At 43.6% G+C, this 18,866-nt stretch overlaps 1 protein-coding gene across 1 annotated transcript in view; it reads left to right on the forward strand.

Moving 5' to 3' along the window:
- The first annotated feature begins 2,756 nt into the window (after nucleotides 1-2,756).
- The window catches only part of ADAM11 (ADAM metallopeptidase domain 11), a 98,525-nt gene continuing 82,415 nt past the window's right edge, over nucleotides 2,757-18,866 (forward strand). The window contains exons 1-2 of the mRNA XM_073607717.1: nucleotides 2,757-3,015; nucleotides 16,725-16,912. Coding sequence (XP_073463818.1) covers nucleotides 2,955-3,015; nucleotides 16,725-16,912 — 249 coding nt within the window. The 5' untranslated portion in view covers nucleotides 2,757-2,954. The remainder of the gene's footprint in view (nucleotides 3,016-16,724; nucleotides 16,913-18,866) is intronic.

The following is an 18,866-nucleotide window of genomic DNA, read 5'->3' on the forward strand; positions in this document are numbered from 1 at the left end:
TTTGGAGAAAGAATGAAGTCCCCTGGCAGTTTTTTTTGTCACTGTCTCATTTGGAAGACTTTGCTTCCTGTTTCAGAGATCCAGCAAGAGGAGATCTCTCCAAAGCTATAGGGTGTCGCCTCTTAGACAGTTGTCATCAGGTGTCAGAAGTGTGTAAAGCTCCTGTTCCATGACAGATTTTATTTGGGGGTGTGGCGGTGTTCATCTTGATTGACGCTGGATCTACAACGGGGGACATTTTTTTTGTTTTTTTAAATGAATTGTCAAAAACTTTTTTTGGTGAAGGGGTGCCCCATAATCATTCACATGGGGGGGCAGGATCTGGGGGCTTGTTAAAGGGGGCCTCCAGATTCCCATAAGCCCCCCGCAGGCCCAACCACCAGCTAGGGTTGTGGGGAAGAGGCCCTTGTCCCCATCAATCCACCCCATATTGAGGGCAGGTGGCCTGGTATAGTACAGGAGTGTGCTCGCTCGCCCCCCCCCCTCTTTTCTGCATGCTCGGATAAGGGTCTGGTATAAATGTGGGGGGGACCCCATGCCGTTTTTTTTATTTTACATTTTAGCATGGTGGTTCCCCTCAAAACCCATACCAGACCGATCTGGTATGGATTTAGGGGGGGGGAGACCCCACGCCATTTTTCTTTTTACATTTTGGCATGGGGGTTAACCTTAAAAACCCGTACGCTGGGTTTTTGTTTTTTTTTTGCTGGTATTTTTTATTTATTTTTTTACATTCAGCTGTTAGCGGGGAACCCTGCTGACAGCTGATGGGTCATCTGTTGTTAAGGACACGGTGGCCATCTTCTCAGCCCACTCCTTGACAACCAGCTATGCCGCTCCAAAAATTCATGAACAGCTGCTTTGGAAATTTACAGTTGAAACAGAGGGGAAATTCGCACTGAACAAAGTTGCTTCCAAGTCTCCTGGCAAAGTTGCACTGTAAGTAACTTTCAGGTTGCGCCAGTGTGACCCGAGACTAATTTATTAATTAAATGAATAATCCCCAGTGTTTCTTTTAGACTTTCAAACACTTTGTTGTTTTTTTGTTTTGTTTTTTTACACCGCATTGGAAAAAATATATTTTATTGTCAATTGACTCACCAACTCTGTTTGAAGTCTGTGCCATTATCAGCTATTCTTTGTGTAAAAACCACTTACAAGGGAACTGTCCTTCATGTAGTTTTTTCATACCTCTCAGGGATTGATAAAATCTCTGCCCTGAGGAATTGTGCCCCATTGTTGTTACCATTGGGAGTCAATTGTGCCCCATTGTTGGTGTCATTGGCAGCAATTGTGCCCCATTGTTGGTGTCATTGGGAGCAATTGTGCCCCATTGTTGGTGTCATTGGGAGCAACTGTCGCCTCATCGATGGTGTCATTGGGAGCAATTGTGCCCCTTCGATGGTGTCCTTGGGAGCAATTGTGCCCCATCGATGGTGTCCTTGGGAGCAATTGTGCCCCATCGATGGTGTCATTGAGAGCAATTGTGCCCCATCGATGGTGCCATTGGGAGCAATTGTGCCCATCGATGGTGTCATTGGGAGCAATTGTGCCCCATCGATGGTGTCATTGGGAGCAATTGTGCCCCATCGATGGTGTCATTGGGAGCAATTGTGCCCCATCGATGGTGTCATTGGGAGCAAATTGTGCCCCATCGATGGTGTCATTGGGAGCAATTGTGCCCCATGGATGGTGTCCTTGGGAGCAATTGTGCCCCATCGATGGTGTCATTGAGAGCAATTGTGCCCCATCGATGGTGCCATTGGGAGCAATTGTGCCCCATCGATGGTGTCATTGGGAGCAATTGTGCCCCATCGATGGTGTCCATTGGGAGCAATTGTGCCCCATCGATGGTGTCATTGGGAGCAATTGTGCCCCATCAATGGTGTCCTTGGGAGCAATTGTGCCCCAACCTTGGTGTCATTGAATAAAATAGTGTTCCATGGGCCGGCCCGATAAAAGCAAGCAAGGAGCTGCATTAGGCCCCGGGCCACAGTTTTGGAGACCACTGCTTTAGGTCCTGTGAATTTTAGGTGCAGTGCATTAAAAAAATCTTTTATCCACTTTTTATGAAAAAGCATGTCAAAATGGTAATGCACCCAAAACGCATTGCACAAATGTAAACCAGTCCTTACATGTGCAGTTTCTAAACGCGAGATAAGCCTTCCTATGCAAGAAACCAAAGCTCATCGCTAGGAATGCAGTATGACGTGCATCAGGTTGCCTGTAATTTGAAGTTCTGTGCAGACTTCTCAGAGAGGCACTAAACCAATTATAAAAAGGTAGTGAGAGGTAGGGATGTTCAGAGAACTTTTATTTGCAAGGAAAAAAAAATGTGCCTTGTCCTGGCATGTATAGAAAATCTTTACTTGCATCAGCTGTAATGGAATTTTTACTGCCATCAAATGCAAAATGTTTTGTGTAGAAATGTTTTATATATATATATAGAGATATATATATATATATATATATATATATATATATATATATATATATACACACATATATATATATATATATATATATATATTATATATATATATATATATATATATATATAGATAAATTATTTTTTATTCATTTATTTTTTTTTAACACTGGAGTTTTCCCTCTAATAAAATCTGTGAAATGCAGGAAGGAGATTGATGAGTGCACAGCAGAGTGCAATGTATGAGAAGGGGGGAGGGGTGGAGAGGAATACTGAAGATGAAGATGGAGGGGAGGAGGGAGGAGGAGAATGGTCCTCACGTGTCTCTATGTTAATACTGGATCTCCCCACACGCACACACTGCAGATCCAGCATCCCTGTGCACACACATCTCTGCACTACACACCCCGATGGTGACAGGCACACAAAGGACCCGGGCTGATGTCCACTGTAGCCGTGCTGTGTGTCAGGCTGCCTGCTGTCCCTCTCCTGTCCCCTTTCCCCGGGGCTGAATGGTTATGTATGAATGATGCGTCTAGAGCTGCTCTGGGTTGTAGCTGCTGTGATCTTTGCCATGTCTGAGCTGGGTAAGTATGATGCTGCAGGAGATGGGTGGGCAACCTGCAATCCTCTCCAACATTGCCTGAGACTTGAATGTGTCATATCTGCCCCAATTACCCCAATCTTTCCACCCCCGGTATGCCCATCTGCTGTGTTTGCTAATGCAACTCTGCTTGTGTCACACATCATCTTCAATTCCCAGCATTTCCATCCTTCACTCATGATCACTAGGGAGATTCTCTGCTTCCCTTCTATTCTCTACTGCTTCCCATGCATCAATTACTCCTTCTCTATATCCATCCTCTAGCTTCTCTTGATACCTGCTATTCTGGAGCTATCCAATTTCCCCCTTTCTCCAACTCCTCTCCAGAACTTCCAGACCTGATGGTTCTCTGTTCCCTAATTCCCAGGCCCACCATTTTCCTACACCCTGAATCCCCAGGCACACCATTTATAGCCATAGCTTCCGATTTCTCTGTACCCCTAATTTCTAGGCCCACCATCTCTCTGTACCTCCAATATCCAGACCCACAGTTTCTTTGTAACCATAATTCCCAGGTTCATCATTTTCCTGTACCCCTAATTCCAAGGCACACCATCTCTGTACCCTTAGCTTCCAATGTCTTTTTTGTACCCATAATTTCCAGACCCACCATCTTTATGTACCTTCAACATTTAGACCCACAGTTTCTCAATTCCCCAATTTCTAGGCCAACCACCTCTTTGTTACCCTAATTCTTAGACCTATCTCCTGCTACCATATCTTTGTAAACCCCCCCCCCCCCCCCCCATTCCTTCATCCAGCTTCTGCTACCTAATTTCCAGACACACTATCTTCCATACCTCTAATTCCAAGACCTATTATTTTTTGTACCCCCAGCCCAATCATCCCCTTGCAACCCAATTCCTAGATACATCTCACAAGCTCGAACTGCCAAACCATCCATTCTCCTGTACCAAATTCCTAACAGTCTGTCTTCCTGTTTTGACACCCTACAACCCAAAAAGTTCCTCTTTTCCTGTTGCCCACATTCTTGGACCACTTTTTAGTGCTCACGTTCTCTACATTTATAAGTCCCATGTCTTAGTCCTCTCCCTAACTGCTCCATGTGCCCTTCTGTTAATTCCTGGTTGCTCCCCTTATTCCCATACCTCAGTTTTCCATGGCTTTATTTTCCTTTTGATCCTGACCACTCCTATCCCTGGTCTGTTTTCTGGCTACACCCTCTCTGTACCCCAAATTCTTCACCCTTTAACCAGTTTTCTATCTTGTGTCTGCATCCAAATTTCCCTTTAGTAATAAAATACAGTTTGTGTGATTGCTAATTTAGCTCAGCCCTGAATGTATCCCTGATCCTAGACCTATGTCACCCCCTGTGCAACCATCCTTGCCTGTATATCCCAGAATTTTCACTCTTGTAACAAATTCCTCTCTGTAAATCCCGGAATCCTCTCCCTATGTATCTCCTGGGTTCCTCCTGTACCCCACATTCCTGCATTACACCCAGTTTGTTCGTCCATCATATGCTGCAACCCCCTTGGCCGGCATGATTACTTGATCTCTGTGCATGGGTGACTCTTGTGTATACTTAATGTTTTTGCTAGATGACCTGTGCTGAATCAATAACGGTTAAAAATCAGAGACCCCCCCCCCTCCCTCCCCCTTCCCATTTGGTATTTTGATGGGGGCAACTCTAGGCCAGCACACAGGAGGTATAGAAACCGCAGCAGATTCTGCACTGTTAAACCCTTGGCAGGCGCTCAGGGTTGCCCTAGAAGCAGGTGTTCAGCTGCAATCGTTCCTGGAAGGAGCAGGACTCCCCTTCCTCCCCGCGCATTCTGTAACATCAACAGATATACTGCAATGCATCAGGTAGATCTGTGCAATGCTGGGAGGAGGGAGAAGAGAGGTAGCTGATTAGAGGAGCGGGTGGCGGATTGTTAGAAGGGAGAGGAGGTCATCCTACTGGCTCTCCTGGGACAGTAAGTGATTGGTGGAAGTACAGGCTGGAATTGTCAATGGATTTGGTAGCTGAACAGGTGCTCTTACCTCTGATCCCTGGTCTGCAACACATGTATTTACATCCGTCTGTATAGCTGTTACTCTGCATCATCCTTCTGTTACTCCCTACTCTTCCATTGCTCCAATTTGCTTCTTGCAGTATTAGAATTATTCTTGATTGTTTGTGTCTTTTTTTTGCAATGCAAATGTTTGTGGTATCGTTCTTTTACAATTGTTATATTGCAAATGTTTTAAAGGAAGCCTGGCATTCGAGAAATATGGGTGCTGCCTTTTGCTTCTTTCTCTCTGACAATACTGTGTACCTGGTTGCTATGTGGATCCTCCTGCCTTTGGTTTGTTAGTCACTGGCAGCACAAGTATGCAGATCAGGAGGCCTCCCTTCCCTCTGACTCTAGGCTTAGACTTGTTGCAGGTTAGTCATTCCGTGTTGAAGACAGATCCAAGAAGCTAGTCTTTTTAGGAGGTCGACAATGACCGTATTTTACGTGTATGTGGGAGCAAAAAAAATAAATAAGCAATACATGCAAATTTCCCAGTGCTTTTTCCCTTTAAAGACCCTGCAAATACAGCATACCTCCCAACTCTTTGATATGGGGATGAGAAACACTGATTAGCAAATGTAGGCATAGGACACCCACCACCACCACCAAACCCCCCCCTTAACCACTTCAGCCCCGGAAGATTTGGCTGCTCAATGACCAGGCCGTTTTTGCGATACGGCACTGCGTCGCTTTAACTGACAATTGCGCGGTCGTACGACGCTGTACCCAAACAAAATTGATGTCCTTTTTTCCCCCACAAATGTCGGCGATCTGCGATTTTTATTGGGACTACGATATTGCGGTGGACATATTGGACATTTTTGACACATTTTTGGAACCATTCACATTTATACAGCGATCAGTGTTATAAAAATGCACTTATTACTGTATAAATGTCGCTGGCAGAGTAGGGGTTAACCCTCACTGTGTTTTAACTGTAGGGGGGATGGGAGAGAGAGATCAGTGTTCATACTTAGTATCTGATCTGTCTCTACTCCCCTGAAAGAACAAGGGTTTCTCGCACTGTCACGAGCGAGTGCCCGGCGGTCATCGCGCCCGCTGGGCACTCAGTTTGGCTCCGGGCCCACGCTGCGGGCATGCCCCTAGTGGTCAAAAGGAAAAGCGGAAAAGCAACGTAAGGAAACGTCGATTTGCCCAGCCGAGTCAACCTGCTGAAGTAAAACTGCGGCGGCTGGTCCGGAAGTGGTTAAATGAGATTTAACCACTTCAATACAGGGCACTTAGACACCTTCCTGCCCAGACCAATTTTCAGCTTTCAGCGCTGTCGCAGTTTGAATGACAATTGCGCGGTCATCCATCACTGTACCCAAGCTAAATTTTTATCATTTTGTTCCCACAAATAGAGCTTTCTTTTGGTGGTATTTGATCACCTCTGCGGTTTTTATTTTTTGCGAAACAAATAAAAAAAGACTGAAAATTTTGAAAAAAATAAAAGTTTTGCTTTTGTTTTTGTTTAAAAATTTAGTAAATAAGTAAGTTTTCTCTTTCACTGATGGGCACTGACAGGCACTGATAAGGCGGCACCGATGAGGTGGCACCAATGAGCGGGCACTGACGATGGGCACTGATATGCGGCATTGATGGGCACTGGTAGGCAGCACTGATGGGTGGCACTGATATGCAGCACTGATGGGCATTGATCGGCGGCACTGATGGGCATTGATCGGCGGCACTGATGGGCACTCATGGGTGGCACTGGTGGGCACTGATGGGCACTGATAGGCGACACTGATGGGCACTGAAAGGCTGCAAAGATGTGTTCTTGTGGGTGGCACTGATGGGCACTGATAGGCGGCACTGATGGGCACTTATACGCGGCACTGATACGCAGGACTAATAGACATCCCTGGTGGCACTGGCAGTGGTAGGCATTGGAGTGGGCACTGACTGGCAGCTGCTTGGGCATTGATTGGCAGCTGCCTTTGCACTGATTAGTATTTCCCTAGGGGGCATACCTGGTGGTCCGGTGTGGCTGGTTTCTCTGGTGGTCCTGGGCGGCTTCCCTGGTGGTCCTGGGCGGCTTCCCTGGTGGTCCTGGGTGAGATCCGAAGGGGGGCTGTGCTGATAAACAATCAGCACAGACCCCCCCTGTCAGGAGAGCAGCCGATTGGCTCTCCTCAACTCGCGTCTGTGAGACGCGAGTGAGGAAAAGCCGATCACCGGCTCTTCCTATTTACAACGTGATCAGCCGTGATTGGACACGGCTGATCACGTGGTAAAGAGTCTCTGTCAGAGACTCTTTACCTAGATCAGTGTTGTGGGGTGTCAGCCTGACACCCCGCAACTACGATCGCCGCGATGCGCGCCACCCGGGGGCGCGCAGCGGCTCAATATCCTGCGGACGTCATATGACGCCCAGTCAGGATATTGAAACCACTTTGCCGCCGTCATTCTGCTATATGGCGGGCGGCAAGTGGTTAAACAAAAAAAAGATTAGTTGAACCCACAAGTTTTTTTTTTTTTTTACCACTAATATTCCTTTTATACTGGCTTTTGGAATTGACAAATGCAGCAATTTAGAAATTGGATGAAAGGTTTAGCACTGGAAAACACTTTTTGAAAGATAAATAGTGAATTTTATATACAACTATATAGATCAGACCAAATGAGGAGGAAAAGAGGGACTTTGTTTCAGATCAGGGACAGTCCCTCAAAATCCGAGACAGGAGCTATGGAAAAGTACCTGCTGACCTTCCAGAAATTCCCTCCGGGTGTTGTCAGCCTTGCCCAGAGTTTTTGCTAATTACTTCAACCACTTCCACTCTACAACACAAAGGCTAATTATTTTGTAGTACATGATAAAAACAAAAGCTGGCTATACAAGCATTAAAATTTGGGCGGTTCAGCAGGAACCGGATTAATTTCGATCCATGTAGGGGCCGTTACCATTTGAGAGGAGTTGTGTCTAGTGATGGATTCCTCCCAAATAGGACTGTCAATATTTTTGCTCAATCACCGCTTGCAGCCAACTGGCCGCAGTGCTGATCAGGCCACAGCGCTGTCAAAATACAGTAGCACAGCAAGGGAATTCCCCCATCCACTATCACAGTCCCACTATAAGTCACCGATCACTGCTGTTACTCGTATAAAATAATACATAAAAATTCCAGTATACATACCATTGTTTGTAGGTGCTATAACTTTCACACAAATCAATTAATATACACTTATTGGGATTTATTTATTTATTTTTTTTTATAAAAGACATGTAGCAGAATACATATTGGTCTAAATCTATGAAGAAATTTGATTTTTATGTTTTTTATTGGATAGGTTTTATAGCCGAAAGTACAAAATATTTTTTTTTCCAAGATTGCTAAATAACCTCTTTGCGATAAAAAAGGGCACAGGACAGCTCCAAATTTCTGAAAAGATAAACCGGTATTTGTTTGCACTAATCGATCAAATCTAAAAAATGCTTTCAATGGTATATTTAAAATGGAATTTCTACCTATGCGATAAGAATATTGGACGAACGATCATCCATTTTTTGTTTGTTTTTTGTTTTTTTTTCTCGTATGGAAAACCAATAGGTTATTGAAGTTACGAAAATGCTCGTAAGGCAGAATACAACTTGGGAAGTGATTTAATGTATTGTATTCGTTTATTTCCAAGCATACGTGACCCCTGGTCACATGATTTTTTTCGTACTATACTCTATTACATGAAAATCATTAATTCTGTTATCATCCTTTCAGATATTTTCGCATGAACTGTCGTGATCGAAAGCTGTGTACTAACACAGATTATCAGACGATCGTTCTGAAAGCGGTATTTTTTGTCCGATTTTCTCATTGTGTGTACTAGGCTTAACAGTAAAGCCTTGTACACACAATGAGAAAACCAGGTGAAAAATTCTGCTTTCGACGCGATCATACAGTAATCTGATCATTGGTACACAGGTGTCATCTTAAATTTTCTGAAGGGACAAACACAAATTTTTTTTTCTCGTACGATACCAGATCGTACGTTTTTCCTTTTATCAGTACAGTTTGCGTCCGAAAGTACAATACAAGTACATGACATCACATCCGAATTTTTTTTTCTGTTGTACAAGAATTTTCGTACTTTAGTAACATATTCGCATTCGATATGAAGACTAGCATGCAAAAAATCATTCGTCTGATAATCTCATTGTGTGTATTAGGCTGATACTTACCTACTTTAGTCTATTCTGGCCACGTGATCCACAGTTCTGGCTCCCCTGTCAGTGAGCATCAGCTGCAGGGAAGAAGAGGGAGCGCGAACATTGGCTGGGATGTGGAAGCCTTTGAGTGACGCCATGGTTCCAGGAATTCACTGCTGTTGTTGGGCGATCCCTCTTCTTCCCAGCAACCACTGCTCACTGATACAGGGGATCATGTGACTGGAGTGGACTAAAGATAGCTAAGTTTACACTTTTTTTTTTTTTTTACGCCGATAGATCGCAGGAGGGGGAACTAGACACTTTTAAAAATAGCTAGTGTTCGGCTCAAATTCTACCAAGAAGGAGTAAATAAGAGAAGCTCAGTATTTGGGGTTTACATACACTTCAGGTAAGTCCATTAAAGGGATATCTAAAGCCAAACTTTTTTTTTTAAAATTAGTTTTGTATATAGAAGGAAATGGTTAAAATTCCTGTAAATTTTTATTTTTGTCATCTGGGTCCCATTGGGGAAATTTCCCTGTACAGTGGCAAGAACAAATATGTGAAGCCTTGGAATTACCTTTTTTTCTGCAGTAATTTGTCTTAAAATGTGATATGATCCTCATCTAAGTCCCAACAATAGACAAATCCTGTTCTTAACCACTTGCTTACTGGGCACTTAAACCCCCCTCCGCTCAGACCAATTTTCAGCTTTCAGCGCTGTCATACTTTGAATGACAATTGCGCGGTCATACAACACTGTATTCAAATGACATTTTTACCATTTTTTTCCCACAAATAGAGCTTTCTTTTGGTGGTATTTAATCACAGCTGGGATTTTTATTTTTTGCTAAACAAACAAAAAAAGATGGAAATTTTTGAAAAAAAAAAAAATCATGTTTCATAGTTTGTTATAAAATTTTGCAAACAGGTAATTTTTCTCCTTCATTGATATGCGCTGATGAGGCGGCACTGGTGGGCACTGATAGGCTGCACTGATAGGCACGGATAGGCACAGTTAAGGCGGCACTGATAGGCACAGTTAAGGCGGTACTGATAGGCACAGTTAAGGCAACACTGATGGGGACAGATAAGGCGGTACTGATGGGCACAGATAAGGCGGCACTGATGGCCACTGATGTGCGCTGATGGGTGGCACGGATAGGTGGCTACCACTAATGGGGGGCACTGATGGGCGGCACTGATGGGGGGCAGTGATGGGCGGCACTGATGGGCACTTATGGGCACTGGTAGGTGACACTGATGGGCAATGATAGCTGGCACTGATGTGCAGCACTGTTGTTGCACTGATTTGGGGGCGCTGATGGGTGGCACTGTGGGTGCTGATGGTGGCACTGTGGGCACTGATGGGTGGCACTGTGGGCACTGATGGATGGCACTGATGGATGGCACTGTGGGCACTGATGGGTGACGCTGGTGGGCACTGGTAGGCAGCACTGCTGCCTATTGCTTTGTCACTGTCAGAGGGCAGATGATCGCCGTGACGGCCGCCGGTGATCGGGGTTTTTTTTCCTCAGCGTGAGGAGGAAAAATAGCCGATTACCGGCTCTGTTTACATCACATGATCAGCTGTCATTGGCTGACAGCTGATCATGTGGTAAGGTGTCGGGACCGACCCCTTACTCTGATCTGTGATCAGGCGAGTCTCATAGACTCGCTGATCACCGAGCGCGCCGCGCGCGCCCTGCATGGGGCGCGCAGGCCGCTCTTGCACGGGACAACGTCAATAGACGTCCTCCCGGCAATGTAGGTCCGCGCTGTTGCCGTCATTTGGCAATAGTGCGGATCTGAAGAGGTTAAAGCGGGACTCCGTCGACCAATCTTTTTTTTTTTTTTTTTTTTTTTAGGTCATTGAGACACTTTGCTAACCCCAAAATAATACTCACAGTTTGGGTGTAATATTTCCGCCTCTGTCTGTTTTCATACTGAAGAATAACTTAAAAAATGTGATGCTGGCTGTTTCCATCTTGCTTGTGGACATGTGAAGCCCACAAGCATTGATTTCCTGGATGCGGTGAATGCTGTTCATTCACAGCTTGTTCACACGCATGATCATTGTTTCCGCACTGAATCTTAGGAAGCCTGACACTAAGCTCCCAGGAGACAGTGCGGCGCCGGGGAAAGGCAATAAACAAGCCTACTCCCATGGGAAAAGAGACAGGAAGTGCCACAATAAAGTACAATATAAAGGTAATTACAGCGATTAAAATTTTTTTCGTGTGGCATTTGAACATCTATGCAATTAACTGAAGGGGGTAAGATTAAGTTAAAAATTTGAGTGGAACCCCGCTTTAAGCTGATAACACACAAACAATTCTAATTTGTTTGTGACTTAATTGTGATTGTGAACACACCCATTAAACATTGACAGCGTTGAAGGAAAAAGTAAGTGAACCCATAGACTAATTACTTTAACGAAAGATATTTGGAGTCCAATTAATGGAATGAGTTTGGAGGTGTGATTTATAGCTATAGACATTCAAACATTTTAAGATTTCTGTTTATAAGAAGCATCAGCTAATGTGAACTATGCCTCACAAAACAGAGCTCTCTGAAGACATACAATCAAGCGTAGTTGATCTGCATAAGGCTGGAAAGGGATACAAAGCAATCTTAAAATACTAGGCATCAATCAGTCAACAGTAAGACAAATTGTCCATAAATGGAGACCTTTTAGTACTGCGGCTGCTCTTTCTAGAAAATCCTCAATGAGGTAAAGAAGAGTAAGAGCTAAAAGCTTGGAGACATCACTGGCAAACTGGCAAACATCTCTGTTTATAAATCTCATGTGTACGTCTTTGAACAGGCAGGGTGTCCATAGCAGAACACCACGGAGAAAGCCGCTAATCACCCAAGAAAATTATTGCTGCATGCCTGAGCACCTTTGCAAACTTCTTCTGGGAAAATGTTTTGTGGACAAATGAAACCAAAATTTGAATTGTTCAGGAGGAATACTCAGCACTATGTATGGCACAGCTTACCAACATCAAAACATCATCCCAACAGTGAAGTATGGTGGAGGGAGCATCATGATTTGGGCTTGCTTCCCAACCTCAGGGCCTGGACCACTTGCCATCATCAGGGGAAAATTTATTCCCAAGTTTACCATAATATGCTAAAGGATAATGTCAGGGTGGCTGTCTGTCAGCAGAAGCTCAGTAGAAGCTGGGTGATGCAGCAGGACAATGACCCTAAGCATTGAATTAAATCCACTAAACCTTTCGTGAGTGGCCCAGTCAGAGCCCAGGCCCTAACTCCATTCACACCAGTCACCCTACAAATGTATCTGAGCTGAAGCAGTTTTGTAAAGAGGAATGGTCAAAAATTCCTCCTGAGCATTGTGCAGATCTGAACCAGAGCTCCTGAAGAAGTCATTGCTGCCAAAGGAGGTTCGATCAGCTATTAACTCCAAGGGTTAATTTACTTTTTTCCTCCAGCACTGTGAATGTTTAATAGGTGTTCTTGCATAAAGATGCAAGAAATTAGAATTGTATGTGTGTTATCCGCTTAAGCATATTGTATTTGCCATAAAATGATCTGATCCTCATCCAAGCCACAACAATAGACAAATTACTACAGAAAACCAATGGGTTCACCTACTTTTTCTTGTCACTGTATATCCTGTCCTGTAGACACAATAGGAAGTATAAGGAAATCTCTTCCAAAGAGAGGGAACTCGTCTTGCCACTGGAATGTGTATTTGTTAATTCCTCTCTATTCTTATACTGGTGATAATGTAAAAGTTTGCAATTCCCATTACTTTAGGTCTCCGTGACAACGGAGGGAGCAAATCTTTCCAGGAGAAACACAGACCTGAGTAAAAATGAGGGGGTAGCCTCTCACCGCTCCCAAACAATTAAAAATGGTTTTACAAATGTGGCATGACCCAAAAATAGGTTCTGCTGTTTCTTCTATTTCTAAGGCACTATTTCTCTTTATACTTATACATTGACTTCTGTATTTGAGTTATAGACATAGAACATGAATGCTGATCAGAATAGCCAGATTTAAGGCCCGTACACACGATCAGAAAATCTGAAATTAAATTTCTTCCAATTAACGATCTGCCGATTTTCTGAACATTTAGTATGCTGCTTTTGACAGCCAATTACAAATTTTCATCCGACAAAAACTGGATGTGCAGGCTCCAAAATTTTTGTCTGTGACCACAGTAGTATATTTTTCTCATTAAATAAACTCATTGGCAGTAAAGTGGGGTGTGTTGTAAGAGGATTGTTTTCATTGACGATTTCTGCAGGTTAATGTGACCATTGAACTTTCTAGAGGGCATTTGGCCTCCAGCATATTGCCCCACCACCATATGCAGTAAAGGCAGAAGACTAGGTTGGACAGTTTAGGCTTATTGTTTGCCTAGTTGAATAGAAGTAATGCAGAGTTCAGTCTCAGAAAAACGAGAAGTAATTCTGAACAATAAAAAGCACCTTACAGAGTCCCCATTCCCCTATAGCTGGCTATAGAGAATAGACATCCCAGAGAATGATGACACATGATGACACTTTCCAACAATGTTTCCTGGGCCAATTTCTCAAATAAACAAGAAGATTCTAGCTCCTCATTTTAGGGTGCTATGGAAAAGATATCTTAACCAGCCAGATTCTTTTGTTGCCCATGAGCATTTGTTCAGGGCTGTTGTGTGCAGCCTCCATATATTGTCTTCTAATGTACACGGCACACTAAACAACAATGCATGGGACTTTGAGTGAGGTGAGCACGGGGGCCAACAAAAGTAGAAGTGAACATGGTTACATAGATGAAATAATGAGTAAATACATGGCCAAGCTATTGAGAATAGCATAATGACAGATTGCTTAAAAACATTCACATGTGTTGTTATACTGGATATAAGGAGTTATACAAGCATTTTAATCAATGTGTTTAGCTGTTTGTCTGGAGTACAGCTTTAAGGGTGAATTTGAGAGTTTGGAATCCATCGCTGACTCTTTACAAATTCTGCGGATTCCAGGGGTGAAATGTCTACTCCTAAGCTATCAAGACCACCCTCTTACAATGGCCATTAGAATTTGTAGTCCTGCACTCCTAGAGTGTTTTTAAAAATTGATTTTATAGTACTGACACTGCAGCAAAAGTGATGACACTCCATGGTGGGGTGTGGGAGAACAGGAACACTGGCAAGGAGGTCCCACTGCAGAAATCCCAAAACAAGAAGCCACTGAGCAAATCAGTCTACATGTAAGGGGAGGCACAGTGGTGTAATGGATAGCACTTTCACCTAGCAGTAAGAAGAGTTGCTGGTTCGAATCCCAACCACGACACTACCTGCCCGGAGTTTGCATGTTCTCCCTGTGCCTGCGTGGGTTTCCTCCGGGTACTCCGGTTTCCTCCCACACTCCAAAGACATGCTGGTAGTTTAATTGGATCCTGTCTAAATTGTCCCTAGTATATGAATGTGAGTTAGGGACCTTAGAGTGTAAGCTCCTTGAGAGTAGGGACTGATGTGAATGTACAATGTATATGTAAAGCACTGCATAAATTGATGGCGCTATATAAGTACCTGAAACAAATAAATAAATAAATGTAAACTCTAACAAGCAGGGCCCTCCGATTACTGCTGTATTGTATTGTCACTGTACTCATAGCTCCCAACTGTCCCTGATTTCGAGGTTCTGTCCCTGATTTGGAGCAATGTCCCTCTGTCCCTCATTCCTGCTCATTTGTCCCTCATTTTGTTCTGATCTATATAGTTGTATATAAAATGCACTTTTTATCTATCAAAAAGTGTTTTCCAGTGCTAAACCTTTCATCTGATTTCTAAATTGCTGCATTTGTAAATTCCAAAAGCCAATATAAAGGAATAGTAGTGGTAAAAAAGCACTTGTGAGTTTAATCAATCTTGTTTTTTTTGTACAATTCTCTTTTTAAAGGGACGTGGCAAGGGGTGTGTGTTTTATGCCTGCATACTTTTGCTGATAGGTGTCCCTCATTCTCAAAAAGTTGGGAGGTATGCTGTACTGTCTGCCCTCATGTTGTAAAGCGCTGCGAAAATTGTTGGCACTATATTAAACCTATATAATAACGCATACACCCATTATTAACATCTGCATTGGTTTTCCTCCCCCCTTTTTTTTTTTTCTTTTTTTTTTTTAAAGCAGAACGATTTTCTCCCCTTTTTAATGCAGTTCAGCTCACATTAAATGTCACAATTGGATGTGCAAAACCCTTTTAGATCTGCCAACCTCTATGTAACATGAAAGACTCCCTGATTGGATATGATATGAATGGAATGATTAGTTAGGCCCTCACATTAACCAATTTGGTAAATCTAAAGAAAGCTGTACAGAGATTGTTTGTTTGTTTGTTTCAAAGGATTATAAATTGTATGGACAGTTTTAGGCTGATGAGGACTGGATGATACAGAATATTGAAATACATTTCATCACCATCCCTGAAATATTCAACAAGTTTTGATGACCAATGATTTTTATACAAATATATATTTGAAATCAAATAGTTTTATTTTTTGGTAATAACGTGGTGTGGGTGGATTTCTGCCAGTCACAGGCTGCGTCATGCCCCTCCAGCCTGTGTCTTAGAATAAGAGGGAGATGAAGCCTCCATCAATCTACATGTAATTTCCTGCCCCCATTGTGTTTAGCTGGGGGCAGGAAAGAGGGAGTGGGCTGTCATTTACCACTGTGTATACACCCACATGTGTGACTCTATAGTCACATGGGCTGTTAACATGTGATTAGGAGGAAATGCTCAGGGTAGAAACACACTTAAAACTGAGCACGTGCACAGCTGCCAACACAGCTGCAAAATCGCTAGCTGAATTGGAGACTTGGACAGATGGTGGAGATAGAAAACAGCAGGATTAACCAGGTTATTTTGCAGAATACAGAAAATGAATCCTATAGTGACCGAGTGAGTATAAACGCTTTAAAGCGGAGGTCCGCCCCCCCCCCCCCAAAAAAAAAATTAAAAGCCAGCAGCTACACATACTGCAGCTGCTGGCTTTTAATAATAGGACACTTACCTGTCCTGGAGTCCAGCGATGTTGGCACCGCAGCTGATGTTTCCATCAGCTGTCGGGTACTGCCGCCTCCATTGCAGGTAAGGGAACCCGGCAGTGTAGCCTCACGGCTTCACGCCAGGAACCCTACTGTGCATGCGTAAGGCCCCGTTCCTTTCTCCTACTGGCCTGGCGACAGGGGGAGGAGGAGGGAGCCCCATGGTGATGTCATGGGCTGCGGCGCAGACTCCTGGAAGTGGGAACAGGATACCTGTCAAAGACAGGTATCCTCCCTCCCAAAAGGTGCCAATTGTGGCACCAGAGCGGAGAGGAGACAAATAACCCACTTTTGGGTGGAACTCCGCTTTAAGTTGAACTCCAACCAATAAACGTTGTTGTTTTTTTGTTTTTTTTTTGTCTGGACTTCAATTTTACGTAACCATGGTTTGTATGTCATATTAGATAAGAAATGTAAATTCTTACAGTATCTCTCTCTATGCTTTCTGTATTAGGGTTTCCTCTGGAGAACTCTTCATTCCCCACTGACACTGCTCAGCCTGAAAGCCTCACCCAATGGCACCAGACCCTGGAACTTCCCCAAGTCACTTACCCCAGCAGGTTGGTTGGGCGGACCTCAGGATCCGAGACCCCCAGATATCAACTGGACACCTGGGTCAGAAATGATACCAGTCCATATTTGGTAAGTGTTTACTGACCTAGCACAATGCAGAATGCTATCACTTAATATACTACTTGTGTTTTGTTATCTACGTCACATTAAGGTATGGTGTATGTGGACTTTTTAGGTATGTCTGAATTTGGCTGTGGCACATCGACAATCTCTGGTGGTTTCCTGTGACCAATCCCTAAAGGTCTTGTGAGAAGTTGGCAGTCTCTTGTGATAATTTGACAGTCTCTTATGACTTGTTGGCAATCGTTTGCAGTTTCTGTGATGCGCTGGTAATCTCTGGAGGTCTCTTTTGACTTGTTGGCAATCGTGTGGCAATTTCTGTGATGTGTTGATAATCTCTGGTGGTCTTTTGTGACTTGTTGGCAATCACATGGCAGTTTCTGTGATGTGTTCATAATCCCTGGTGGTCTCTTGTGACTTGTTGGCAATTGTTTGGCTGTTTCTGTGATGTGTTGGTATTCTCTGGTGGTCTCTTGTGACTTGTTGGCAATCGCGTGGCAGTTTCTGTGATGCGTTGGTAATCTCTGGTGATCTCTTGTGATATGTTGGCAATCTCTGATGGTCTTTTCTTACTTAGGCAGTGTCTCACAGTTGAATGTATAACTGGGTTAAACTGTGTTGCTAATGCACCTGGTGTTCAGCTTTTCTTCGTACAGTTCCAGACTCCACATAGAGCAGATTGACCTTTCTCCATTGTCTCTAAGGTTGTTAAAGTACACTTTTTAGGACCACTTAGGTCAGAAGTCATTTTACCATCCAGTATGTTTTTCATTTTGGTTGGGGGAGAAAACCACACCACTTGCAGGAAACCTGCATAAACATAGGGAAGATGTATAAACTTCATATAGATGGTGTCATTGCAGGGAAACTGACCAGATGACTTGAGGCAAGACTTTCAGCTGCTTTGGCACCATGTCACCTATGTCATCAGAGACACAAAGGCAATTAAAAAAAGTAAAACATTGTAACAAGTAATAAGTTTGTTGCTCATAGCAATAGCTGAAGAATTGGCTTTCAATTTTTGACTTGCTGTATAAAACACATAAGATCTGGAATTGCCTCAGCTAAACCATTTTCCTATCTTTGCTGATTAGCAGTGAGATGGATCTCTCTCAGAATTCTTATACATGCTGAAATCGGCCAAATGTTATGTATGAAAAATATCGCTTTCGAAGTGATCGTATGATAATCTGATCATTATTACACAGCTTTCGAGAGCCGATCACGACAGTACATGCAAAACTACCTCAAGGGACAAACAGAAATTTTTCTAGTATGATACCAGAATGAACACCTCTTTAATGACTTCAGACCAACCAGGGACAACGGTTCAATACTTTATTTGGCAAAAGTGCAAAAACAGACATTCGGACAGAGTTCGACAGACAAGACACTATACTTTCCTAGTTCCCCAACTATAACTACAGGCTGATGTGCTGCCTCGGCATACCTGCAAAAGTGCATTCCAGTATTCATAGTGCTTTACAGGCTCTCTCATGCAAGTGTAGGTCCTTCGGAGGCATACTCCAGTGCTGGAGACTTCAGGGCGAAGCCCAAGCTATAAGTCTCTATTGCACGCCATGGCAGACGAGTCTCCAGCTCCTATGGGCCTCTTCTTCTAAATCCATCCCCTGCGAGACTCGCACTTAAGGCTGAACTGTGCTCAATAAGTGTCTCCTGTGAAACCACTGACGACTCCCCGGACACCCACAGGGGACTCTCTCGGACCAGACTACTGTCCCAATTTATATCACACAGGCAAGTGGGCCGGACCCAGACAGGAAACCCGTCAAAAAGATCAGGAGAGCAGGCAAAACATGAACCACGCCCACTAGTTTTGCCGCTTTACGTGGCGGTTAATATACAGTAGGTGTGTACTTTCCTTTTTCCAAGTCTGCATTTTTAACAACCACTTCACTACCCATGATTTGTCCTGTACACCATGGCTTTGAAAGGGTTGAAA

This window comes from Aquarana catesbeiana, linkage group LG12, assembly GCF_042186555.1.
Source record: "Aquarana catesbeiana isolate 2022-GZ linkage group LG12, ASM4218655v1, whole genome shotgun sequence".
Lineage (NCBI taxonomy): Eukaryota > Metazoa > Chordata > Amphibia > Anura > Ranidae > Aquarana > Aquarana catesbeiana.